Source organism: Alosa sapidissima, chromosome 3 (assembly GCF_018492685.1).
Source record: "Alosa sapidissima isolate fAloSap1 chromosome 3, fAloSap1.pri, whole genome shotgun sequence".
NCBI classification, from domain to species: Eukaryota; Metazoa; Chordata; class Actinopteri; order Clupeiformes; family Clupeidae; genus Alosa; species Alosa sapidissima.
In genome coordinates this window covers 5,034,585-5,060,772 of record NC_055959.1, presented here as the reverse complement: position 1 = coordinate 5,060,772, position 26,188 = coordinate 5,034,585, and the positions used below count along the sequence as shown (strand labels likewise).

Below are 26,188 nucleotides of genomic sequence, written 5' to 3'. Positions count from 1 at the left end.
CATAAGGAAATAATCGATTGCCTCCTTGTTTTCAGCGTGTTTGTGATATTAAGAGATCATTTCCTAAATGTGTTTCAAAAGCATTATGCATCATCCGTGCGTTAAAGGTCGTAGTCTAAGTCTAACACGCTGTATAATTTCTACTCGAAATAAAATATCAGTTTTAAAACACACAACTGAGTTTGCGTCACACAGACACAAATTTATTAGTAACCTACTTCTATCACAAATCAGTTGGAAACACCTAGGCCTAGCCTGTTTTTGTGCCTGTCGACGTTTCTTTAAACTTAATTGCAATAAATGAACATAAACAGAGGAGCTTCTTATTTTTCTCACACCAGGCTGTTATGATTCAAATAAATTCACGTCCTCTCGTCAGAATCAACATTTAATTACAGATATATTTATTCACAAAATCCAAACATACATTCAATGTGTACCACAATGATCAACAAAACAAGGGCACAATCAATGGTTATGGAAATATTCTACAATTACATTTTTTTCTCAGGCTAAAATGTACTAGTCCAGGTACGCCAAAAATATGACATTGGTGATAGAATACTTGTATTCACACACTTCATTACTATAAATGGAAGGGCTTAATATATTATAAAACAATTATCTTTCTATCCTAAGCAATAGTTAGCGATACTTTTAGTAACAATATAATACTCACATATGTTCAGTATCATGCGGCAAACTCGAGAGGCTAAGGAGAGTTACAGTAAACTTGACAAAAAGTGTCTGACACGCGTTTCCTCTCCGGTCTCAGACTGGGTCAACACAGTAGGCTACAGCTCTTGCTCGATGCGCCTTTTGCTGAGGTTTCCGGCCGAGCCCCACCGTACTCCTGCGTTGCGCGGTGATTTAGTGTCCCGTGGGTCATTTCTCAACTATTTCTGAAGCACTTTATTGCAGCCAAGTTGTATTTGTGAAGAGGCGGCCATGGATTCTTCATTTTTTAGGCCGTCATTCCCATTCAGTAAACCTGAACTGAATCTGAAACAAAAGCATAATTAATATTATTATGTTGTTACATCAGACAACTTTCATACATTAAGTTATAATTCCTTCTACAAACTACACAGAATCTTCTTTCATCATTCTGCGCTTTATATGGGAAAGAATCTAAAACCATTTCAACTCGTACGTGTACTATTAGGCCTACTAATAGATTATTGACTAGACATTTGAATAGCAAAGTTGTCTGCTTTCTCTTACAAACGGACACACAATGGCAGTTTCCCGTCCGCACAAAAGCAGTCGGGGGAGAAGGAAACGCAGCATCCTCGGTGTAGAGGAAGCAAAACTGAAAGTAAAAAAGAATAATTTGCAGTCCCCTCAAATGACGCTTAAAATCCACTTGTGATGCCGAACTGCTCTATTAATCACATCACGAAACCCGAAGGACCCAGAGACTACACATGAAATGCACCATGTTTAGTTAGTGGAGATATCTATATACATAAGAGTATACTGCACGGTGAAATATATTACTAGGCCATAATTCTATATGCGCTGTAGAGCCAAGTACGAAATGTATTCAGGAAGCCATGTGTCTAAATAGGTTTTCTGGATAAACAAATGCAGTAATAAGTGACTGTTATGGTGGTGTAGAAAGCCACGGGGTCAACACACACACACACACACACACACACACACACACACACACACAATGTAAAACAACCGCAGATGTCAAAAATGTATCGCAAAATGTATCCCACTTCAGTGGGAATGTCTATGCTAGACATGTATCTGACGTCATCATGTGAGGTGCACATTCTGCTTGTGATAACCAATTCTGACCTAACGAAGCCAAATAAAGTATCGCAGTGGGCTAGAGGTACCTGTTGCAAACGCTTCATTTTGAGTCACCCTTAAGTCTTCCTGGGCAAAAACAGCACCACCTCAAGTAATTCTGAACATTATATGATAAGATAGATACAGAGAATGTGTGCATGTCGTTTATTTGTTTTCCACGTGGTTTAATAAGCGAATAAGACATAGATAATATGTATATATATATAACTTGGAATGCATATCTGTATAATACTGAAATAAGCTTAATGTTTTGACGTGTTTTGAAACTCGATGCCGTTTTGTACTACGTTTTTCTTTGACGGGGTTAGGCCATAGCGTGTGTAGGCAACATGAGCACACCACAGCCAAAACAGAAGGGTGAGAGTGTCGATGTATTCAATTTAGTGCTTTAAGATTCCATTGCGATTCGCATAGTGCAATCTTATTGGAAGGGGAGGCTATGAAGAGGACATGAAAAAAGAAAAGGCGATCTCTAGGCTTCGCGCTGGGGTCCCCCGACGCATGCAATCACAGCCCCCCTCAAGGGTGCTATTTTGCAGGCGAGGGCTCATGCTATTGGTCAGCGTCTGGTCAGATGGTACGGTTTCCCTCTGTCCCACACTGGCACACAGCCACCCAGCACCCCCCCCTCAACTAAAACCCAATCTCCGATAAACTACTAATAGCTAAACCACTTGGACTATAAAACACAACAAATCATAAACCAAGGAAAAGAACCGTACCCTCCCAATGAGTTCCTATTTTGTAAACTCAACTTTCCCAGTGACTCTGGCTGGTGGACAGGAGTCGTTCTTGGGACAAATACCGTTATATTCCTCCGGATATACAGATCCTTTAAGACACTATTCTGGTGCTGCTTATGGAGCTACCAGCGTTCAAGAGAAGGCGTACTCATCCTCTTTTTACCAGCAGACGAATGGTGCCTACAGCCGGTCGTCAACAGCCGGTGCTTGCGATTATGCAGCAGCCAGCTTTTACAGGGATAAGGACGCCGCTTGCGCACTCGCCAGTATAGAAGATCACTCTCTTGTCCTTAGTCAAGACCATCGCAAGACGGACTGCACAGGGCCACATAACAAGGGTTTATTCGTCGAAAGCGAAGAGCAGAAGCCAAACGTACCGGTCTACCCATGGATGCAGAGAATGAACTCTTGCAACGGTGAGTCCTTGTTTTTTGTCTCATTTTAGCTGCCGTTTATGGTTGATGTTTACATATACACAGATCCGCCTGATACGTGACTTGCTACTTCACTGTACAAAGCCGGAAGCCCGTACAGTAGGAAAATAATGTCGGTTTGGTGTTCAGCTCCATAACAGCCAGGCTAGAGTCAGTCACAGTCACACTGCCCTTCTACACTTTACACTGCCGGCAAGATTTTCACTTTCTCCCATTTACCATGAGATGAGTTTAATTGCCGCAAGGCTCATATCTATCAAGCTGCAGATTAAAGCCTGTAAGACCAGAGCACAACCCCAGTTAACAACGGCATGGCTGTTGACTCCAATCATTTCTCTTATCGCAAAATGGCTCTTATTGTTGTTTTGACAAGCTCTCCCTCTGTTACCGCCCTGCTGTACACTATCACCAAGTGCAGTGGCAATCACAAGACAAATACACTTTATGATACCGATATGTGAGGCTAACAATTCCGCACAGTACGTCAAGGGCAGATGATAACAGAAATATTAATATGCGAAAAACACGTGTACTCTACAATATAATACGTTAGGCATTAAGTAAATATTAAATGAGCAGAGGCGGTAGAATACCGATTTACCATCAACCTTAAGAACATTTGAGCTTGTTCCTTAGAGTGAATCACTGGTTGGTTACAACTATCACTTAATTTCTAGGTTGGTGTTTGGAATTTCCACTGTATTTGCCAATGTGCCAGTACATGGAGTGTGATGTGAGGTTTAGTGGACCTTTCGCCATTATTTAAATATTGAGCCTTAGCCCCAGAACAGTGTGTCAGATGTCCAAACTGTAACCGGACACTGTAGATTTATGTACGGATGTGAAGTTTGATATGATAGCCTACATTAAAATAGTTCGTCAAAGTGCATGTGAACACAAATAGAACTTGACATGCAATTCTGCAGTTTTACGCAGACTTGATCCAGAGGTACAATCTGAATGGCAATATGTGTATAGCAAGGCAAAATAGTAACACAAACTATTCATTCAACTATTCAGTTATTTTTAAACATGGCGTAATACTGGGGAATTTGTGGGGTAGCCTACCTTGTGGTGAAGCAAAACTGTTTAAAAAGCACATGCATAGGCTATATGTCCGATGCTCACGAGTTTCAAGTCATGATGTTGGGACAAATGTTAGGACATTTTCTCCCTCATATGTGTCATTATGGTACACACTCTCAAGACTTTAATGCTGGACTTTCTCTTTCCCTTGTTTTGAACAGGAGCTTTTGGTAACCCTGGCCGAAGAGGTCGTCAAACGTACACTCGTTACCAGACGCTGGAGTTGGAGAAAGAGTTCCATTTTAACAGGTACCTGACCCGGAGGCGCCGTATAGAAATCGCGCACGCTCTGTGCCTGACAGAACGCCAAATAAAGATTTGGTTCCAAAACCGGAGGATGAAGTGGAAAAAAGAAAACAAACTCATCAACTCCTCACAAACGAGTGGAGAAGAGGAGGAGGAGAAGAGGACAGAATAAAAAGGACCGTAGATAAAAATAGCATAGAGGGCACACCAATTCTCCCTTTCAGAAAAGAAATGAAGACTTTCCCCTTTCCCTCAAAGTTCGCACCAGTGAAATTGTGTTGTTAAATTCGTTGTAGCATTCCAGAATTCATCTTAATATTGCATTTTAATTGTTGCTGTCATTTTTTTAATGTTTATTCTTTTGTATAATTAATGCCGAATACCGATTAAATGTGTTTTTGTGCGCGCGTCTCGACTTAGAAGTTGGTCTTATAAAGAAAATGACCGTGTTTAACGAGCTATTTGAAATATGTCATATTCGTGTTCATATTTAAGATGTATTACAATAAAAAGAAAATCTCATTGTACAAATGAATGGCCTTGCTTTTCCTTCATGGTTTAGGACCTTTGTAGAGAGCACGTTTTTTACCCTAGAGAAAAAGGGAACAGTATCAGTCAATAACAGTTACGCAAATGCATACCTGATATCTATACTAACCTTTTCTAAAGTAAGCACCTATACCTAAATATGCCGCTTATAATATTGCTGAACCGAGCATAGGAACAGGAACTTTTAGATTCAGTCCAGTAGAGCACCTGTTCCCGGGTTATACTCTGAAAACAAATAACATAACTTTGTTTAAACCAGAGTGAAATGTTACATGGATTACATCTGTATGGTCAAATTACAAGTTAAATTATGTGTTGTGAAATCTCAGGGGAACAATGCGAGTATTTTTATACACCATATTTTCTTTGTTGCACTGACAACATTGCAACTCATTGCATCCGTCGGGCGCACAGGTAAAATCTCCTTATAACCTATAATGCACTGAGAGGGGAACGCAATGAGAGTAGTAGGCCTATTCAGGAAAGTGGTGTATACTGAAGTGGTGTAATGAATGGCAGAAGGAGAAAGTTGACCTGTCCGAGCCGGACATTCACCCGAAGGCGTTGAGTGGCCGAAGGACTCCCTCTCAATGGGCGCATTCTTTTTGTGCAGGTAGGCAGGCGCGTGATTAGGCAACTTCTGCCCTTAGCCTCAATGTAAAACATATTGATATGGCTATAAAATAGACAGATTGATAGTAAGATAGACAGATAGACAGAGTGGGCCTTCTAAAGTCATAGAAATTATGAAAAACGACGCATCTAGTGTCCAAATGCAAATGCACGTATAGCTCTTTTAGAAGTCGTTTTGTGCCAATTGCAAAAGCTTGAATTCATCAAAACGAAACGTGAATCTTTTTAACATTTCAAAACTTAAACAAATCTGAAGGCTATCAAAATGATCTGGTATCTCTCATTTACTCTTTTCTGTGACTTAAATGTAAGCTAAGGAAGAACACCACTGTCAGAATGAAAGTTTACATATTATAGCGCACATACATGCAGTTACTTATGCTTCTGTGTCAACAAACCGTAAATCAGCCAAGACCATATATCACAGAATTGCGTTCCACATATTCAGTCCAAAACGTTTGCAGCCTGTGACTGTGGTTGTGGCTCGATTGTAAATGCTCACCTACAATGTCAGTCTGCTTATACATTTAATCAAAGCTTTACAAGAGAGACTGCCAATACATGCCCATTAAAAACAACACCACGTTTCCATGACGTTTGGTAACACGCATGACAACAGTAAAAATCATGATCTCATAAGAAACACAAATATACTAAATAGTAGCCGAACACCAAAACTACTACTAATAGTCTACTACTACTACTACTACTACTACTACTACTACTACCACCACCACCACCACCACCACCACCACTACTACTACTACTACTACTACTAATGATAATAACAATAATAATAATAATGGCAAAGTCTAGATGAAGTGTGATGTAATGTTACGTTTATCAGAACCATTAGTGCTTAAAAGAATATGCAGTCTCAAACATGATGAAAGAGGCATTATTGGTATGAATGTGCTATTTTTCTTTCATATATTTGACTATTAACAAAGCGGTCCAGGACAAACCAACACGCAAAAAAGGTCAATAAGTAGGCTACTATTAATGATACTGTGATCACAACAAGTGATACTGGACACAATAGTGATACAAATCATTTTTATTATCGTAGTTAAAGAGGACAAAAGGAGGTGAGGTATGGAACGAAGCGTTTCATTTTCTCGCAAAAACCTATATGTCCAGTAGGTGACGCTGTCTGCTAACGCGCAGCACACCACAGCATTGGGAGGCACACGTTGACTTGAGCCTAACGACTCCCATATCGTCATCATTTGTAACCATAGAGCATGAATTACCTCTTGAAGTCATCAGTGAGAATTTACGACTGGTCAACAAAAGCACGTGATTCCCAAACGCACCCCCACCCCCATATTTGGCCGCATACATAGCAAAAACGAAGTACAGTGCATTGCTATAATTCATTAATACATCATAAATCGTGAAGCACAGCGTTATAACGACCAAGATCTACAAATCAAGCCCTCTAAAACAACCTAAATGAGCTCTTACTTTGTAAACTCGTTCTCAGGGCGCTACCCAAATGGCCCCGACTATCAGTTACTAAATTATGGAACTAGCAGCAGCGCTATGAACGCTTCGTACAGGGACTCCGGCACCATGCATTCAGGCTCTTACGGCTACAACTACAATGGGATGGACCTAAGCGTCAATCGTTCAACCGCCACGGGCCACTTTGGGGCTGTTGGGGATAACTCCCGGGGCTTCCAGTCCCCGGCTCCGGAGACGCGGTTTCGGCAGCCATCAAGCTGTTCGCTCGCGTCTCCGGAGCCCCTGCCCTGCTCCAACAGCGAGAGCCTGGGATCCAAAAGCTCTTCTCCCCCCTCCGACCAGAGCGCCTCAACAGCGGGCAGTAACCTCACCAACAGCACACATTTTACAGAAATCGACGAGGCCAGTGTTTCTTCCGAGACCGAGGAAGGCAGCCACAGATCAAGCAACTCCGCTCCCCGGACGCAGCAAAAGCAGGAGTCCACCGCCACATCCACCACGTCGGCGTCGACCGATGGCCAAACGCCACAGATATTCCCCTGGATGCGGAAACTGCATATAAGCCATGGTATATATATATTTTGTTTTAACTCTAAGTATTCTCGATGTATAGCAATGTTACTTGTTTTACTCGATGCTAATACAAATGCACCATGATTCAGTCTTTATTCTAATTTCCGTGATAGCGCCATAAATCTTTGAAGTGTGGAGCCTTACACTGTTGGCGAGAGAATGGCAGTGGGGTGGCAGAAAGGACAGGGCGACAGGGAGACTTAGAAGTTGTTGTTTCTTCGGAAAGTTTCGCTTTATTTCTTGTGGGAACTTGATTAGGCTGGGGGGCAATAAAACGAGGGGCCATAAAACCAGTAGAATCAAAAGGAGGTGGAGAAAAAAGTTGAGGGGTGACGAAGAAAACAGCAAAAACAGAGGAAGAAGGATAATAGTAACGTGTGAAATTACCGAGCCACTTCTAAGTAAGCTATTCCATGTTAAACCATTTCAGACCATGTAGGCTAAAAAGGCAAAAGCAATAACAGCAAGCGAGGCATGTGTAGCATAACCCCAGCCCATTGCTTTAATCTGTCCGCCTTAGAATTCTACTGAAAAGCAAGGCTCATTTGTGACTAAATATGTGTAAACGAACGCATGCTAACAAGTTGTGTGTGGTCATCTGCTTTTCTGATTGCTGTGTCCCTGCATTCCGCTAATGCTTGTTCCCACTGCGTTTTGTTCATGCTGTTTAGATATGACGGGACCAGACGGCAAAAGGGCCCGAACCGCATACACCCGATATCAGACGCTAGAGCTGGAAAAAGAGTTCCATTTCAATAGGTACCTCACCCGGAGGAGGAGGATAGAGATAGCCCATGCGCTGTGTCTCTCAGAACGGCAAATTAAGATCTGGTTCCAGAATCGAAGGATGAAATGGAAAAAGGACAATAAGCTGAAGAGTATGAGTTTGGCTACTGCAGGTAGCGCTTTCCAGCCGTAGTAGTCGTGCAAATCATTCTGTGTTGGTTGAAAGGATATCATAATAAATGAAACACAAAAAAATAGACAAGACACAGTTACAGAATCCAGTTCAATGCGGCACCTTTCAGCATGTTGTTGATGTTTTAGGCAACTTAAAATTCTACTGTGGTACTGCTATAATTAATTAAAAAAAACTTAGTGTTCATGTTGTTGTTTTTTAATACTATGGTGACTATTATTTCGAGAGGAAAAAAAAGAAAAGAAAAAAAAGATATCCAATGCCGCCTGATGTTCTTGTTATAAATATTGTTTATGTGTCAATGGCTATGTTAATGCTCTCTCGAAAGTTAGCATGCAGCTCTTAAATGTTATAACTTATTTACGATCTATAACAAGTGTATACTTTGAGTTTACAACTTAGAATTGCCTTTTCCCTTATATGAAGTGAAGCTGTAGTATAGTGGTAACTGCATTGCTTCTGCAGAACCCTCCGTGTGTTTCATGCTCCTCTTCATGCTTAACTAAGCATGTCTGCATAAGTTCCATTAGGTTTTCGTCATGTGTTCAAATCCACCAATATTTTTTGAGTAAAAAGGGGAAACCTGTATATAGACCTCGCTGTTTCAGTTCATACATGTGTATAGTTCTATTCAACAAATGTAATTGTATATTATTGGATCATGGTTATGTTCCAAGCAGGATGTACATATTAGACATTTTTAATGTGACCAATTAGCTCCTCGTAGTAGGCAGAATGGATGACAAGCGTGTGAAAGCTGAAATAAATGGCAATTATCATGTCAGACTGCCTGTACGCATTTTGCCAATACGCTTTTTGTATTTGTTTGTAGCTTAAATTGGAGTAAAAAATAAAGTTCCTCATATTCAGACCAAAAACTGGACTGTATTGATTGCATTTTAGTATGGACGAGTGTGCCCCACGACCATGGCATCTGTGGGTCAAACGCATCTCAGACACTAACACTCTGCCAACTTCCTTCCTGGTGTAAATGCGACCACCAACCCTACTTTGACAATAATCAACCATCGATTTGTCTCAACATTGTTAAAACTGTCTTGTTACATCCTTGCACAATTAAGTCAATGGAGTGTCTGGCTTTGTTGAATTCTTAGAAATATAAGTCAGTCAATCTACTCAGAGAAAAATTAACTCCACAACTTCTAAATTTATGCTGAAAATGCGCGCTTGAATCACATGGCCATCACGTAAACTAACAACAAAACCACTGACCACAACAAAGCAAAAACCAAACTACTGCATAGGCTACACATGGCCAGCCCTTCTACAGAAAAAATAAAATAGCACGCACAATGCTCCCTGCATGATTTTCTTAATTGTTAGAGACAGCCCCTCGCAGACTAACGACTTTACATCTGATTTCAAGTAAACAAACACTGAACTCTTAAACTTACCAAAGTGTCTCCAATGGTTAGGCTAAGTCTAGACGACTTTTGAGAGCTGCGTAAGGGTCCTGTCATGGGGACTAGCTGTCCGACCTGCTTGGTCGCCTGCGTTTAGCAATTCCGCTTTCCCTTTTCACCAAACTATACCAAAAGTAGCTATGACATTTACATGTCAAACGGATGAGCATTTTATCTTGAAGTTAGATCGTAAAAATCGCCCAGGCCACAGACAGATACCCCTTACTGGCTCTCAAAAGTCACGTGGGGTCCATAAAGTTAGTTTTATGGTTTTGGGGAGTTGACAATGTACTATATATTTCACATTCTAGAATGCAAGTGACGGTTTAACTGCTTCGAAGGGATTCTAAAGGGTCAGTTGCGATGGTAAGAGCAGTCTGGTAGGCCACTGCAGTGCCCGCGCCTGGTCCGTATAATGTCTCCTCTCTGGTTCTACTTTCAAGGAAATGTGGATTATGGATTATGCGTACATGAAGTAAGTTCAGATTAAGCCTATTGCTCGGTCATTTGGTCTCAGGGTGAGGTTGGGAGGAGAGGGACACTGAATCAGATAGTGGGGGGCAATTCATTTCGCCCCACTGTCACAGGGCAATGAAAGCTGTTACTGCTGATGAAGCACTGGACTTTTGTGCGTCTTGCAGATTTGTATAAACGCGCCTGCATAGAGATACGAGGGTAAAAAAACATAATAGGCTATTTATGGTCATGGTAAATTTTGAGATGGTTTGTTTTAGCCTTTTGGATTATGGATTAGGTTACTCTGTCATAGAAATGTGCGTTGGATTTATAAATGAACAGGTTAGCCTATATGAATATGATATGCCCATCAAAACAACTTCGCAAAGCAATACTGATGCTAAATGTCATTTAAATCGCTACGGATATAGTTCTGATGGCCTTTATTAGTCTACCTTATGTAAAAATCACTTGCCGTTCACAAAACAGCAAAAACCTAGGCTCTAAATTGAACGAAATAGACCTATGAGATACCTGGCGACTCTGATGTTTACTGGAATTCACACCTGCTATTAAATAATAGTTTCAGACATCAGACTACCAATTAAGTCAAAGGGTAGCCTAGTCTAGCATAATGTTTTAAATTCAAGTTTCAATTTCGTGAAATATTCTACTTTTTTGTAGATGTATTTTGTCTATTGGCTGTGTTAATTAGACAGTTCACTGTCGCTAGTTGTTAGGAAATTATGCGGACTGAGTAAAGTTACTGCCATGCAACTTCTTAAAATTAACATTCTGGAAATAATTCCACTCTGACACTATCTCTCTCTGTTTCACAAACGAACACACTTTTTCTCACTCAGTGTATCACATTCACCCCCACCCTACACACACATACACACTCACAATTCGACAAGCACATCTTTGTTCCAACTCCGCCCAAGTATTTCCAAAAGGGAAACGTGTGATTAACAACACACTGGATAGGCCTACCGCGACTCTCGACATTTGTATAAAAGTGTCTACGAGTCTGCAAGGAAAAGCTCACGTTCACCTAAAATAGCTTGGATAAAGCTAGGACAAAGCTCACATATCACAGGGGATCTTCATATGATTTAATTACACCTATCATATAAACTGTTTAATGTTTTTGTCATCATGACTCTTACATGTAGGCCCAGCTGAGTTCAAATCGAGTGTAAAGTTCGGAACTGTATACCATTAGATTCCACTCAGCACCGCGCAAAGAGACCCCTCTTTAAAAACAGCACTTCACTAGTGGTAGCACTCCAGTAATAAGAGCATAGGACTGTCATTGATGTGACTATTAATGTTATCCAACATTAACAACAACCGCAAAAAGAAGTCTGTGGTTTCCTTGCGCCGCTTTATGCCCAGGCATAAACTCAGTTGCTGGATTGGAGAACCCTTGGTAGCTTATCTCGTTTATCTACAAGTCATTACATAAATTTAGCAACCGCAGTTATGCAATGGTCTTTTTCTTTCTTTCTCTTTGCCATTATTTCTCTCTCGCTCTCTCTCTCTCTCTCTCTCTCTCCCTCTTGTTGTTTCTTTCCTCATTAAGAAAATGTTGCGGATGTAGGTTAGGCCTATTTTACACATTTTCCATTCTCTGCAAGGCGATAAAATAAAATAAAATAAATAGGCTACTCTTTCTGTTGTGTGTTATGTTCTGCACAGCCAGTTGCTTGTGTCGATAATTTCGCTCTTTTTGGATACTGAATCCTAGGTAGGCCAGCCGACATGGCATTTAGGGTAAATCTGACATGGTACCATCTGTTAATAAATCAATTCATTCTTGCCGGGGTCAGCGAGAGTTTACGGCTGTTGTGTGAGAGCTCAAGCAACCTACACACTGTACTTTCTAAGGAGGCTAGTATAGAATTTACCTAAGTGACTTGTGTGATGACATAACGACTAAGGAAAGGTGAATTGCTGTTGAAATGTTGGAGATGTTTAGTATTTTAAAACAACTGCAAATGTCTCCTGCATTAAATGTTATTAGTCAAATATTTGGCTCAGTTTAGGCCTAGGCCTTCTAGTCTGAAATAAAATAAGCTTGAAGGGAAATCAAAATTACATCCCCTTCAGGCTCGAATAGTTTGGTGTGTGTGTGTGTGTGTGTGTGTGTGTGTGTCTGTGTGTGTGTGTTTGTCTGTGTGTGTGTGTTTGTCTGTGTGTGTGTGTGTGCATGTGTGTTGTGCGCGCAACAGAATGAGGAAGTTTCATGTGGTAAACAGGAAGGCAGATCTCTAGTCGCGAGGAGAGGCAAGGCGTTCTATATAATTTTTCATCGGTTTCCTTGTCACTGATATAGTGGGAAGGACCAAGGCCTCTACCAAACTCCTCCATGTTGGCCTTTTTTAGAATCCCCATCCGAGTTCATCGCCCTGGACCCTTCACATCCAAAAGTTTGTGTAAAACTAGCTTTGCCTGGCGTCGTCTGAAACGCATAGCCTACAGATCTCATTCGGGCCTAACATGTTTAGGTGTGTCGGTGAGTAACTAGGCGACGGCAAATTCAATGTAAGGTGTGTTTGTGCGTCAGAATGTATTTGCTTGGGTGGGTTGGGATCATGGTAGTCTATAGCAAAATTTACCCTTGCAACACACTTAGGTAGGCCTAGCCAGTCTGCAAAGAATGTCTGTACTATAGCTGTGGGGAAAATTAAATCGTTGGATCTGAGAAGTATTTGTGCTTTGAACGTCAACATTTTACAGTTGTCACAGTGCTGACCTTCAGGCTCTATTGAACGCAGTTAAACACCATATGCAGTCGGTGCAATATATTGATACTATTGAATATTGCCTGTTTATTGCACTGTATAGATTCATTGTTTTGTTATGCATAATTAAAATAACGTGCCAATGGTCAAGCAAAATATCAAATTGACGTAGGCTTGAATTTCAGGGACAGATCGAACAGATTTTTATGCCGTCGTTTCAAACGTTTAAATTGCCATTTTAACCTCGTAATGTGTTCTGCATATTGATAGGGGTAATCTTTGCGCGTATATCTCATCTATAATGCATGAGCACGGGATCATCCAGAGGTCAGCAGACGCGCGTAGCGCTTCGGCGCACGCGCTCAAACAAACAGCGAGCTCATCACATGGGCCACTCGATGTTTATCCCTCCAGAGGGGGAGAAAGGGAGGCTGTCAGAAAATGTATTTATTTACCCCTCTCTCTTTCCTCTTCTGCATCCGATTCACTAAGCATTACATGCGCGAGGACGGACAACGAAAACATCCCACATCCCCAATATCAGTCCAGTGCACCCCACTGCGTATAGGCAACACCAGCGATTCTTGTCTTTTTTATTCATTATTTGGTGCTGAACCCAACGGATGTGTTTTCTGCAGTGCTTGAAGACCAAACAGTCATAAATTCCCAGTCCTTGTTCGAAAGACTTCTTGTAGGAGATTAGATCGTTTGTTTTTATAAATAAATAATAATAGGCTATATTAAGAAAGACTGTTTTGAGGAAATATTTAGGCTAAGCTTCAATCACGTCTATAACGCTATACTTCCGATGTGGCGGTAGCCTACATGTTTTTTTTATGGATCATTCTGATATCAAAAGATGAGACAATATTTTTGACTCCTTTGACAGTTACGAAACTAAACGCTTCCAACATAATTGCCGCAATAACAATTTCAAATATTATTATTAAGCTTGCGATATGCCTATAATGATGATAACAACAGCAATAATAATAATAATATACTTGAAAATAATGATAATAATAATAATAGACACAAACAAATAAGGCTGGTTATGTTTTGGTTGAGGCGTAATCAATTCTTTGGCTATTTATCAAACATCAATTTCGATCGGATGTAGGTGTATTTTGATTTAATCAAGCCTAACTAAATAGTGAGTGTGTTATTTGACCAGGTTTTGGTCTTTTGCGCATGGCAATCTAGAAAAACAACATAATTATTGTACATAGGCCTATACTGTCTTCTTCGGGTTTTAACGCAAAAAACTACACCACTGTAAAACAACACCACGGGGCGAGAATGGATACGTTTAATATATGGGTGGAGATAACATAATTGTAGAGGATTGTCTCCAACGAAGTAATGTGCAACCAAGTTCGATGGCTAATTCAAATACCTCATATGTATTTTATTTCTGCCCTAGTTTTCTCCCTGGGAGAAGTGATAGAAAACTAGATGCAACGCTCTTCCATGGCCAGCAGAGCCCGCTTTAGACCAAAGTTCACAGCTTCAGAAGGAATATCTCTTCCTGCAGAACAACCTCGCCTTACCAGAATATTGCAGTTGAAAATGTAATGCACGCATACGGTTCTATACAGCTAGATTCGTTTTAATCCATGATCCGAGGTGGTAGTGTAAGACTTTAGTCACGATACATGCGTGCGGGAAAGGTTTACGGTAGCCTAAGAACCATGTGCAACCAAATGTCGCTTGTGTTTCCTCGCTAGTAAGAGATGCAATAGGCTACAACGTGCGTCGCTGAATGTAAAATGGCCGTAAGCAGTCATATCACAACGTCTCCTCTCTTTATTCTACACGTTAGCCTGAAGCAAGTGAAGGTGAATCTATCCTCGTTAGAATGGCTGCGTAGAAGCTCGGGGTCACAGAGTTGAGGGGTCAAAAGTTTACGTCGTGCGTGACTCGGCTGTCGACTCTGTAGACCAATTGCTGGATGTCAATGGCAAAGTGGGAGAGCGAGAGAGAGAGGAGGGAGGGGAGTGACTGAAAGGAGAGAGAAGCTCCGGGCGGGGGAGTGAAGAGCCACAGATTGTCTCATGCGCAAAGATGAGAGAAATGATAGCGAGAAAAGGGGGTTGAGGTGGAGGGCTGACCTTCGCGGTGTGACAGTGCAAGCCCCTCGCGCTCACCAAACAGGCAGAGAGAAACAGAGAAATGGCCGCACAGACCGAAGAACTAAACGGAAGGATTGGGTGACATTGGGCTTCTCCTATTCATAATGCAGGTGTTTGCTCTCCCGCCGTGTGAGGTCATTGCAATGCAACAACGACAACCGATGGTTCCTACTTGGCCGATGGCTTCAGTGACTCCTGAAATCAAGTTTCTGTCGCATCTTGGTGTGGCTATATGTGAATTAATTTACACCTAATGAAAATAACCAGTAATCAGCAAGATAGGCTATTTGTTACATGCACTAAAGCACCATAACAACGCATTTACAGAGTAGCATGCCCTTGGCCCAGGCCATGATTTGTTGAATACTAGCCAACTACAAAATGTTTTTTGTTTTTTCTGCTTAGGTCTTCCAGTTTGAAAACATCAACAAACAATCATCAAATCGTTTCAGATAGTTTAATAGGCTATAGGCCTACTACATGGCGGCACTGCAAAATTAACTTTGGGAAAGAATAAAAACAAGGTAAAAATAAAGATAGTGATACTAGTTGTCGACTTTACCCCCTATCCTGTCATAGAATAGGCTAACTAGCGAAACCAATAGCTAGATAAAATAGACTATTGTAGTAACCTAACGTAGGCCTAACGTAACGTACACTTTATAATATATAATATCCTGACAAAAATATTTAAAATAACCTCAAAATGCCAATCATCCCAATTCACTGAATCTTATCAGAACGGCCTCCTTGGTCATTGAAATAATATGTCAAAATTGTATAGGCTGCACGTAGGATGACCCCACACCATTGAAAACGTTTATTCTTTTGAAAAAGAATGGCTAACAAAGACGGAATACATCCCCACCCAATTCAGTGATTATACATCATTTAGAGTGCTTTGAGTCCCATAATGCACGACGTACTACTTGCCACTCACACTACGTGTGTGTGTTTGTGTGGTGTGGTGTGGTGTGGTGTGCGTGTGCGTGTGTGTGAGGTGTGTGTGTGTGTGTGTGTGTGTGTGTGTTTATTTATTTATTTATTTATTGTTTTTATTTATTATGTCATGGAAAATACCGAAGACCGAAGGTCTGTCTATATTCACCATGTCAATCCTCTCCCGTTTATGCGTATGCAACAATTATAAGCACTTTTGAAGCAACTCTTGCTGATAATGTCTTAGACATCATATATATTTTACCTAGTGGTAATCATTAGTAAAAACAAAAAACAGCTATGGCAAATTTAAGAAATCTTGAATCTCAACAGATGTATAGTAGCCTACTTATAGGTCTATCCTTGCGAGCAAAATAATATAAACATAAGCTTGGCATAAAAATAAAAACTTAGGATGCAAACTTCATTCTCTGGTGATTGACTTTCGTGAACGTGCACTGCACAGACGCCCTCAACGCAGAGAGAAGGAAAATGCATAATTCAGTAAACAAATAATTACATTATTGGCACAAAGATTGGGTCTAATGGTGGTTTCTGGGATAGTATGATTCTCTGGGACGGTATTGTGTAAAACAAAGTGCATAAGTGGTGAATAATTGTATTAGAAAACACGTCGCAATTGGAGTTCACTCGGAGTTCACTGAATTCATCTCAATTCCATTGTAACATTTGCCGTTGCCAGGCAGTGCATTGTCCAACATTTTAATATCTGGATTTTGCACGGGATAAACTGCAGTTGTAAAATTATATTTAAATGTAAACAGTTTTCCTGAGTAACAGTTAGACTACTACCAAATTAAACAGCCATACTTTCCCCTTAAGGCTAATGTAAAGTGTTTAAGATATTTTGAAGACCAAAACACCATGCACAGATGGTGTCACAAAAGACCGATAAACCTATTCCTTTACTACTACGCGCTTCTTGCATTATTTTACTGAGGATGAATTAATTGTAGGCTATATTTGTGCATGTTGACGTCTTATACCTTCATAGCTAATTAAAAGAATGAGTAGGCTACAAATAATATTTAAAAACATCACGTCAATTTTTTTAAAGAACAATGTAGCCTATTTATGTTCGTAGTAAAAAAAATATTCTCTTATATATTTGCTTAAAAATCAGCAGTTTCATCTTAGGTCAACATCAAATGCTGCCCAGCTTTCCCACAACATTTCATTTATGCACACAGAAAATTAAGAAATGGTCTATGCTTGATTTGTTTGCTGGCTCGGAAAGCCTTTTTGAATGAACCCCCCTTCCAAAGTCATTTTTCTTCAAAGTAATGACCTGGGCACAATTCAATATGACCGAGCAAGCTATGCATGCATTACTACTATAGAACTTGCGAGTGGGAGAGACCCTGAGCCGGGGTGAATCGCAGGTCACTGCGTCTAACAAATATTAAAATGTACGGACTCGTGACACGCCTCGCTGTTTAACAAAGACTGCCAAAGTGCGAGATTAATACGAAAACTTGAGAGTCCACAACAAAATGCCTTAAAGCGTTCGATGGTATTGTGGCGTCCACATCAGCGGAGGAGTTATGGGGCATTTTATTTTTTAGATGTATTAGGAGGGAAACGGTTGCATAGAGCGCAGGGATAGCCTCTCTTGTCGCCGTTTGCTAGGCTAAGCGACAAAGGACAGCCGGCACCTCAGCTCTGGCAGATGAAGTTGATCTCAAGCTGTTTTATCGCATATTTTTCTTCCTCTTATGGCAAGCGTAGTATGCTCGTTGAAGATTGGCTTGCACCGTTTTGGACGATCTTATGTCCGCCTGCCCATTGTTGCTGTGGTTGTTGGAGCGGATCTAGAGGGACCCGCGGAAATGAGAAGGAGTTTCACGCACAAAGGTATCACGGCGAGGTCATGGGCTAAACCTGTGGCGCTGAAGAAAGGGGAAGGGGGCGGCGGAGGGGTTAAAGCCACGGCGACAGGGAAATAATGGGCTCGAGGAGACTCGAAAATAAACCGGGGCGAGAGCAAGTACACTCGTTTGCGCGGCGGACGGGCAAAAAAGATCGAGGAGACAGAAGTCCCGAGCACGGAGTGAAATGGATGCGTGGAGAGAAGTAAGTAAAGAAATCGGCGCTTCATTTACATATGTGGCGTTCTCCGGCAGGTGCTTGCCTGGGCGGACCACGTGTTCTTGCTGTGCAGCGAGTCCACGGGTGCCCCCCTCCTCTCCCACCGGAGTTCTGTGCTGAATTCGGGCCCCACGGTGCCGCTCGTTGTTGAGTTGTGTGTGGAGCTAGTGTAGTGAATATTTACCTTGGCTATAGTTTCTGCCTGGGTTCTTTGAATGGCTGGCGGTGTACACATTAACCCCATAATGAGGCAGATGGTGGTGGGTCCCTATGCCGCGTTAAGGGGATGGTGCCTGGGGTGAAGGCGAGGTCGTGGACACCGGGGGGTGAAAGGGTTAGAGTGGACAGCAAGGCTAAACTTTCTCCTCCACTGCTAAGCTTCATGCTACTTTCTTATAGTAGTAAATAATGGCTATTCCTATAGAAAGTGCAGCAAAATGTAAAGTTTATATACATTTTCTTATAGTTGCAAGTCCACTGTGCCTGGCAGGGCTGGCCATTTTATTCGACACTGACAATCAATTTATATCAGGGACAAAAGAGAAGAACGAGTCAAGGAAAGAAAAGGGCGATTTCAGAACTATTGTGTTCACTTGATTGCTCGGGCCTATTTGAGAAATTAGTAGGCCGTAGAATAGGCTATGCAGACGCTAGGGGTGCTACAGATTTTATTGATGGCCTGAGCTTTATTTTTATCTACCCAGGAAATTAAACGAAAATATAGACACATGGCTTTTTCAGAAAACATTCGATTTCACCATTTTAATACCACCACTTTTACATTAATCTAGGACGGATTTTGGCATATTTCTATGTTAATACATGTGTAGCCTATATATCAGTAGATCCAACTGAAATGAGAACAAAGAAACATTAACCGGTAGGTTTTTAGAACCCGTTTCAACCACTTATTAGTTTTATCTGCCCCTCCACTTTTTGCTGAAAACTGGATTTGTCGTGTAAAAGTTTTGAGGTGTGATTTTTGTCATTTCTACTGCCTACTTGGGGACAACAGTGATTTTGAAGAGCAGTTAAAGCACGAGCTGCAAACATGAATACATATACTACACATATCGATAGCAGTAAGGCCTAAACAAGGTATAAATAATTTTGCCTTTCGTGTTTAAAAGAGAAACAAATGAAATATCGATTATTTTGATTTTTTTCGATTCTGTGAAAATATATTCTACACAGTGAATTACATATTCTGTCACCTGGTTTGATCTCTTCATGTACTCCTCTTTGTTTTCAATTCGCAAAAAAATAAAAAGGTTAATTTAGTTCCCCCTGCAAATTATGTTGAACGAAAGTCTTTGGGTTTGCGGTCAGGACATCCTTTGTTATATATGATGTTGACTATGCACAAAGAGACGTTTTACTGTTAAAGTTCAATTCTGAATTTGTAATTAATCTACAGTATCCGAAATACTACCTTGTACATCATAGAGTTTTAAAATCAATTTAATCCCTTTTTCCTCATTTGCAATGAAGGTGGTATGTATACATGTCTATTCTCAGAAAAGATGAAGTTTTCAGTCGTTCCATTTTTTGAGTTACCATTCTACACACAGCTGCCCTTCTCTCTGCACTATACGTTTGATTTAGCCGTCTTTTCAACCATGTCAAAGCTTACCTTTTTACAGATGATATCACAACAAAAAAAGTCACTGTAATTTCTGTGTCTATGGTGGGTTTTTCTGGATCCTTGTGAGGAAGGGAATTGAGTAATCCATAGGCTGAGTTTAAGGCTTCTTTTTCCAATACGGTCTAAAATCGAAATGGAGTGCTGGGTGCTTGGAACAAGAGAAGAAAACTTGTTAAAAGGGTCATAAAATGTTTGTTTGGTGCTTTGAGGATGTGTCAGGAGGCTGCCATTTCTTCCTCTGTGAATATTTTATGGTTTTATACCCCTCATCTCCGGATACGTACTCCGTTTGAGTGGTGTTAAGCAGCCAGCTGCAAATTGGAGTGACCTGCCATAAAAGCCATATGCATTATTTCCCATCATTTCCCATTCCCACTCTCCCAATCTTTCCTTATACCTGCCGTTTCAAACCAATGCACATTCACGCTGTATTTGTGTTGTGAAAACTGGAAATATGCATCGTGGTAAAGATATATGATTGTGCTATCGCACAACCTGCTCATTCGCATTTTACATGATCTCGCACTCGCTCTCTGACGGTCTTTTTTTATTCTGGACCTTTCCCATTCTCCGATGGTCCGATGGAAGTCCGATGCTGCGAATGGCTCTATCAAAGAAGTTATATTTATAAATATGAATCGATGATAACAACGGAGCTGCTGAATGCTAAAACTACTTTACTTTGAAACGCAAGTTATTCGTGTGGCTGTGTAGATCTCCGGAAGGAGCTGTGTTTCTTTTTTTTTTCAAGATCAACTGATAATGTTGTCTGGTGTATCCTGAGGGTAAACTTCGAAAATGCAGTCTGTTTAAAGCCTATTGTCTGTTTGCAAAGCACCCGTCACCGAAATGAAGGAGACAATAGATGCACTTGAAGGCAGACCAACTCAGGTGCTGCACCTTGACTGCCAGTGGTCAAGGTGTGCGGCCCTGTTCCATACCTGTTAAGGAGATACCTGTCATCTATATATACCCTGTAGATCCGGATTTGTGTGAAAAGACACACAGTCACAAATTCGTATCTAGGGGAGTATGTAGTTGATATATACGCTACGCCGAAGACGTTCAACGACTTCAATGCTTTATTTGTTATAGGCCTTGTTATTCTGTGTAAAAAAATAAAAAAAATGAACATGTATGAGGTGACATTTTTCTCTCCCTTATTTTGTGAAGACATGCTGGGGGGTTATGGTGTATTTATTATTGAACACGTGTTTTCCCTCATTCTAGTTGCATAAAATGCAGCGATTGTCCCTTTAATGAGGCGCTCTGGTGGCTGCTCCACCAGCTTTCGATTTTGATGTCTTCGATTGAAACAACAAAACATGTTTCAGCGCGATATCCACTTGATATAAATTCGATATGTACTCTTAATGACCTTCCAGCATTGTGGAGAGATGTGCCTACCGAGGGTAGATGTTAGATTCAACTTCTTTGGGGTTGCACTTCCAATTGCCATGCAAGGTGTGTAAATGCATGTGCAGAATGAGCGCTATTCTTTGATGGTTCTAACTGCCTACTTGCTTGAATGCAAAAGGTCTTGCTGTGATTTAGGAGGCTTTGTAACCTGAATTAGTTGATGAATTTTCTATCGATCTCAAACAAGCCCAGATTAATCTCTGACAGTCTTCCGCTGTACGCTGCTCACGCCAGAGACATTGCCCGTGCATTATTAGCGAGCGCATTTAAGGGCTTGGCCGGGGTTGCTCCTCTGCATCACTTTCCCAGGCACTTCTTTTCCAGAACAAGCCAAAAAAGAAAAACTCCAGAATACCTTAAATATCGTTACTGGATATGTGCGAGCTGCATAGCCCATGCGCGAGTTTTTCCTAACGAATTGTGGTGGAGTAGGGAGGGGGACTTGAAAGTCGTCCATGCAGACGTAAAACTGTCGGGAAAATGCGTCACGCATTGTAGACTTATAAGCTTTCGTTTGTTATTGTTTTGATTCTCTTGGTTGACTATCTTCCGCGTGCTATCATAAAAAATATAAAACATCTGAATGTCACAAACTATGCACGGATGATGTGCGGGGTCCGTTCTGGCTAATCCCATTTCCTTATCCGGGAATTGGAGGGATCCACGCGATTGGCTACTGCTGTCACATGGATCCTTAACTTTGTTCACTTGACAGAAAGTAGGAGGGTTCTACAAAACAGGAAAACGAGTAAAGGGATAGATATAAATTTTAGTATATTTTGTGTGCAATTCAAGGAAATTAATGGCCATGAGTTCCTATTTGATCAACTCCAACTATGTGGACCCGAAGTTTCCACCCTGCGAGGAATACTCCCAGAGTGACTACCTGCCCAGTCACTCCCCGGATTACTACGGCGCCCAGAGGCAAGAGCCTGCGTTCCAACATGAGTCGATCTACCACCAGCGGTCGGGTTGTGTCGACCCGCCTTACACGTCGTGCCAGGGTCCGGGGCAGCCCGCAGTGGTTATGTCGCCGAGGAGTCACGTCTTACCACCAACCGGACTCTCAACTCCTCTACCCGAGCAAAGCCATCATTGCGACTCCGTAACTCCAAGCCCTCCGCCCGCTTGTGGCCAGAACCCCATTAACCAAAGCACTTCATCGGCCAGCTCACGCAAGGATCCCGTGGTGTATCCCTGGATGAAAAAAGTCCACGTAAACATTGGTAAGTGCTGTTAACTTCTACCTCTCTGCTACTACACTTCACCAAGTTAGGAAGCTTGAATGTCCGGTGTTAAATCTATTGCTCCCCTTGTGAGGTAGCGCTCTGTCGAGATTTACGATCGGCTGTTTGTAGGGGCAATATAATTACACCCTCCATAAATTTTTATTGCACTTCTTTGCCAACTACCTTTGAAGTCTATGCAACCTTCCCTTTCTAATTTCTACAAGGGTAGGTTTTATTACGGCTCAAGAAACCCATAAGTTAAGTTTTATGCGTTCGTAATTTGATTTTAAGTGGCTGGATGCATAAACGTGTACTCTTCGCTGTCACTTCTCTATTGTGAGGTAAAAGTTTTATGGAAGCTGAAATATTCATATTTATAGTTAAAGCCATAAACCACTAATGGTTAGGCAAACAGTTCAACTATATTATAGGTAAAGAGTATTATTCTGCAATAATTAGTGAGTGCTTCGAGAACTAGAGTGCAATTAGACGAGGACAAATACGAGTGTTCCAAAGTCACCCGCCATCAGCACGTCTACACTGCACAGCGAGATCACAAAAATAGAATTGTCATATAATACTTTTGGTGTACTGTGTTGCAGTGTACTTCTATGTGCTGCACACATGTTTTTAGCGTTTTATGACATGCCCACACATTTAACATGAATTCATACATTCTGTGTGGATTGCCCTGATTGTGCACGTCATTGTATGCCTCTGGCCCCCCTGACAGAAATAACCTAGGCTACCACATAGACTATGATCATTCGTCTTTTGCATGCAGCGCTGTTGTATTTGGATCTAGCGTTTGGATGGAACACTTTTGTGAATATATATCACCAGTCAGTGATTACATTTTACGCATGTTATGTGTTTATGGCTGTTTGCATGCTTTTTCAAGCGGGTTAGTTGTAGAGTAATGTATGGCTTTCTCTCTCAACAGTAAGCCCAAATTATTCAGGAGGTGAACCCAAGCGCTCCCGCACAGCCTACACAAGACAACAAGTTCTGGAACTGGAAAAGGAGTTCCACTACAACCGCTATCTGACCCGCAGGCGCAGGGTGGAGATAGCCCACACCCTATGCCTCTCGGAACGTCAGATAAAGATTTGGTTCCAGAACCGACGTATGAAGTGGAAGAAGGACCACAAGCTGCCTAACACCAAGATAAGGTCCAGTAGCTCCTCCAATACAAACCCAAGCGGAGTCTCGACACTGGGGAGTTCACAGAGTCGGACCAGCGGACCCCCACCCAGCCTATAGCCAACCTCCCTCCATACCCATTCAGAAATAAACGCACTTTGTGAAACCACAGTGTCTGGAGGGGCACGCGTGGATTTTAGCCATGCGGCTCTGCCCGTTCTCCATCTCTTTATTCACTGACAGGGATGTTACACGAGAGGGTTAAGGAAAGGAAGAAGAAGAAAATATGTCCGATTCTAAGCCAGAGAAAGAGAGAGGGGCAAAGAGTCCAAATACAAACACTTCCACAGATGTGTTCTCTCTCGATCCAGTTCCCTCTTTTACCCCGGGCCCCTCTTGTTCTCTCTCCCCCTCTATTAGAACAGAAGGCGGCAGATAGTTTTCAGATTTGGTGAAGATGGATCCGCGTTTCATCTTTAATCACGCCAAACTCGGTCCCATTTGTCATGTTTACTCTGCGGTACAAAGGATGAACCGTAGGCCTGCCCATTACCTCGACGTCTAGCGTTCTGTTTAATAAATGAGTCTCCTTGTTTCGTCAAGAGCCGTTTTCTTACTGCCCTTTTCTGCCTTCCGTTCAGAAAATACAACGAGCACGGCTGCCCAAATATGAAGTTCATTTTCCTTGAAATATCTCAGATTTTACCTTTTTATTTTAATTATTGTTATTTTTTGTTGTATTCTTCAAGGATGCAATGGCAAGAAGCCTTGGAACGATAGTGAAACGCATCTATCGTTTAGTATGTACAGGGACTGTTACCCCCGCTTATTTTCAATATCTAATTATCATATATTTGAAATAATCGGGGAAATATAAAGGAGACGTTCTTTCGGAAACAGGGGAAGGTCATTGCAATTTCATTAAGCTGGACATAGCTATATGCTAAGAACCAAAACCTGGTACATCGCAAATCATTTATAACAGAGCACTGCTAAGTACTGTGTGAATTACCTCAATTGTAATTGTGTTGATTTTTTGTTGTCTTGTTTTAATGAAGTGACAGATTTGAACTCGTTTGACTTACATGACAAGTATCTGCAATAAGTACTTATTCATTTCTTGTAAGTGAAATGTATAATTTAAGTCAATATGTGGCCAGGGTTGTTCAGAGATAAGGGGTGCGTATATTTGCATGACTGAATATACACATTTATTTTAGCGTTTATTCTCTTGACTCTACGCCTTTTCAGGCACATAAACACGCGCACATGTCTCTTGTCTTTCTTTCTCCCCTCTTTATTTTTCTCTCACGCTTTTCTTCTCGCCCTGTGCCATTTGGGTATTTACCTTTTATGTCTTTCTTTTTTACATTCCAAAGATCAGTCTTGACGCTGGTAAATGACAGAAATGTATTTTATTCCCCCAATTTTGTATGTTGTCCTCTCTCCCTGCTTACTTCTATCTCTATCTCTGTCTTCCTTGTTACTTGTAAATAGCTAGAAATTTAATAAATGGCGAAAAACCATCTCTCTTTCCCTTTTGTGTCCTGTCCTTATGTCGCCATCTGCAACTAGAAGCCTGTCTTGGAAGCTTTGACGAGTCAAGTGGTGAAGAAGAGCCAATAGGCAGTGTGATATATGCCAAAGCATACATTTTTAATTGAATTTCGGCCAGCCACGGAGGATTTGCTTTTTGCTTTTTAGCCCAGGCCGTCTTAAATATCAGTGTATATCTGCATTGTGATTTATATCTTGCGTCCATGAGTAATCCTGGTACATTACGCCTTGTAATCTCGTTTTAAATCACGAGGCCCTTCATTTCATTCTCCTCTCGCCTTAATTTAACGGTGCTCACACTCGCTGCTCAACGATGCTGAGAGAGGAGTTAAAGTATGGATCCCTGTTTTGAAAAAAGGCAGAAACAAGTAAAATTGTTTCTCGGCTCGTGGGCTTTTAATGCTTTAATGAGTGTAATTTTTGCACAACAGTTTTCTCGGCTGCTCGCCGGTGCGCTGTGTGTTTTTTATATTACAAAGGAGCGGGCCGGTGCCATAGCTCAAACCCTGACAACCAAATAGATAATCAAGAAGACAAATGGCTTCTTTTGGAAGGCGCGGCCCTTGTATTAATTTTCATTTTCTTTTCTTAGAGCAGGTATCGAAAATATAGAGCAGGAGAAAATAACATTCCGTTTGCCGGCGTTGAACTTTAAACAAAAGTGTGGCCTCAAATTGGTCTGCTAGCATTCCGTGGCACCAAGAAGATTTTCTATTACTCGCTCCTTGATATCGGCGAGACCCTCCCGCCACATGGAGCCCTCTATCCATTTATCTGTTTTCTTTCCTTTATTTATGAAATGCCCCAGCAATATTACAAACGTCACACTCTTCAACAAGCCAAGATGTGTCTAGTCAACGAAACACCAAAAGACACTCTGCAGGCTCTGAGCTCATCTAGTTCTCCTTTCAAGG

General features: G+C 41.3%; 4 protein-coding genes and 1 long non-coding RNA gene across 9 annotated transcripts in view; 4 read left to right on the top strand and 1 right to left on the bottom strand.

The window, feature by feature from the left end:
• Nucleotides 1-26,188, top strand: part of hoxb3a (homeobox B3a) — a 58,726-nt gene that overhangs the window by 3,412 nt on the left and 29,126 nt on the right. The window contains exon 1 of one of the 4 annotated variants that reach the window (XM_042086922.1): nt 18,160-18,266. The exons of 2 other annotated variants lie outside the window; for them this stretch is intronic. The gene's annotated coding sequence lies outside the window, so the exon portion shown is untranslated. Of the gene's footprint in view, nt 1-18,159; nt 18,267-26,188 lie in introns of those variants that run through there. One more of the 4 variants, XM_042086921.1, reaches the window with a different exon arrangement.
• Nucleotides 382-9,957, bottom strand: LOC121705742. Of its 2 annotated transcripts, none has more exons than XR_006030883.1 (2): nt 9,890-9,957; nt 382-1,002 (listed from the first exon to the last, which is right to left on the bottom strand). It is a non-coding gene; the product is annotated as an uncharacterized LOC121705742 (long non-coding RNA). The 2 variants fall into 2 exon arrangements; XR_006030884.1 differs by lacking the exon at nt 9,890-9,957 and adding an exon at nt 1,225-1,295.
• On the top strand, nt 2,317-4,887 carry hoxb6a (homeobox B6a). The gene is made up of 2 exons (XM_042086943.1): nt 2,317-2,983; nt 4,249-4,887. The coding sequence occupies exons 1-2, from the start codon at nt 2,554-2,556 to the stop codon at nt 4,503-4,505; spliced, it is 687 nt and encodes a 228-aa protein (XP_041942877.1). The 5' UTR covers nt 2,317-2,553; the 3' UTR covers nt 4,506-4,887.
• On the top strand, nt 6,825-9,339 carry hoxb5a (homeobox B5a). The gene is made up of 2 exons (XM_042086934.1): nt 6,825-7,550; nt 8,227-9,339. The coding sequence occupies exons 1-2, from the start codon at nt 6,971-6,973 to the stop codon at nt 8,472-8,474; spliced, it is 828 nt and encodes a 275-aa protein (XP_041942868.1). The 5' UTR covers nt 6,825-6,970; the 3' UTR covers nt 8,475-9,339.
• Nucleotides 10,286-25,254, top strand: hoxb4a (homeobox B4a). Its single transcript, XM_042086935.1, has 3 exons — nt 10,286-10,373; nt 22,141-22,571; nt 23,518-25,254. The coding sequence occupies exons 1-3, from the start codon at nt 10,345-10,347 to the stop codon at nt 23,835-23,837; spliced, it is 780 nt and encodes a 259-aa protein (XP_041942869.1). The 5' UTR covers nt 10,286-10,344; the 3' UTR covers nt 23,838-25,254.

Bases quoted from the DNA above. Each gene is read 5' to 3' on its own strand.
- hoxb4a (XM_042086935.1), top strand. From the start codon at position 10,345: ATGTGGATTATGGATTATGCGTACATGAA. The intron at 10,374-22,140 runs GTAAGTTCAGAT...GTGCAATTCAAG, and splicing joins ATGGATTATGCGTACATGAA to GAAATTAATGGCCATGAGTT. The intron at 22,572-23,517 runs GTAAGTGCTGTT...CTCTCTCAACAG, and splicing joins AAAAGTCCACGTAAACATTG to TAAGCCCAAATTATTCAGGA.
- hoxb6a (XM_042086943.1), top strand. From the start codon at position 2,554: ATGAGTTCCTATTTTGTAAACTCAACTTTCCCAGTGACTCTGGCTGGT. The intron at 2,984-4,248 runs GTGAGTCCTTGT...TGTTTTGAACAG, and splicing joins GAGAATGAACTCTTGCAACG to GAGCTTTTGGTAACCCTGGC.
- hoxb5a (XM_042086934.1), top strand. From the start codon at position 6,971: ATGAGCTCTTACTTTGTAAACTCGTTCTCAGGGCGCTACCCAAATGGC. The intron at 7,551-8,226 runs GTATATATATAT...CATGCTGTTTAG, and splicing joins GAAACTGCATATAAGCCATG to ATATGACGGGACCAGACGGC.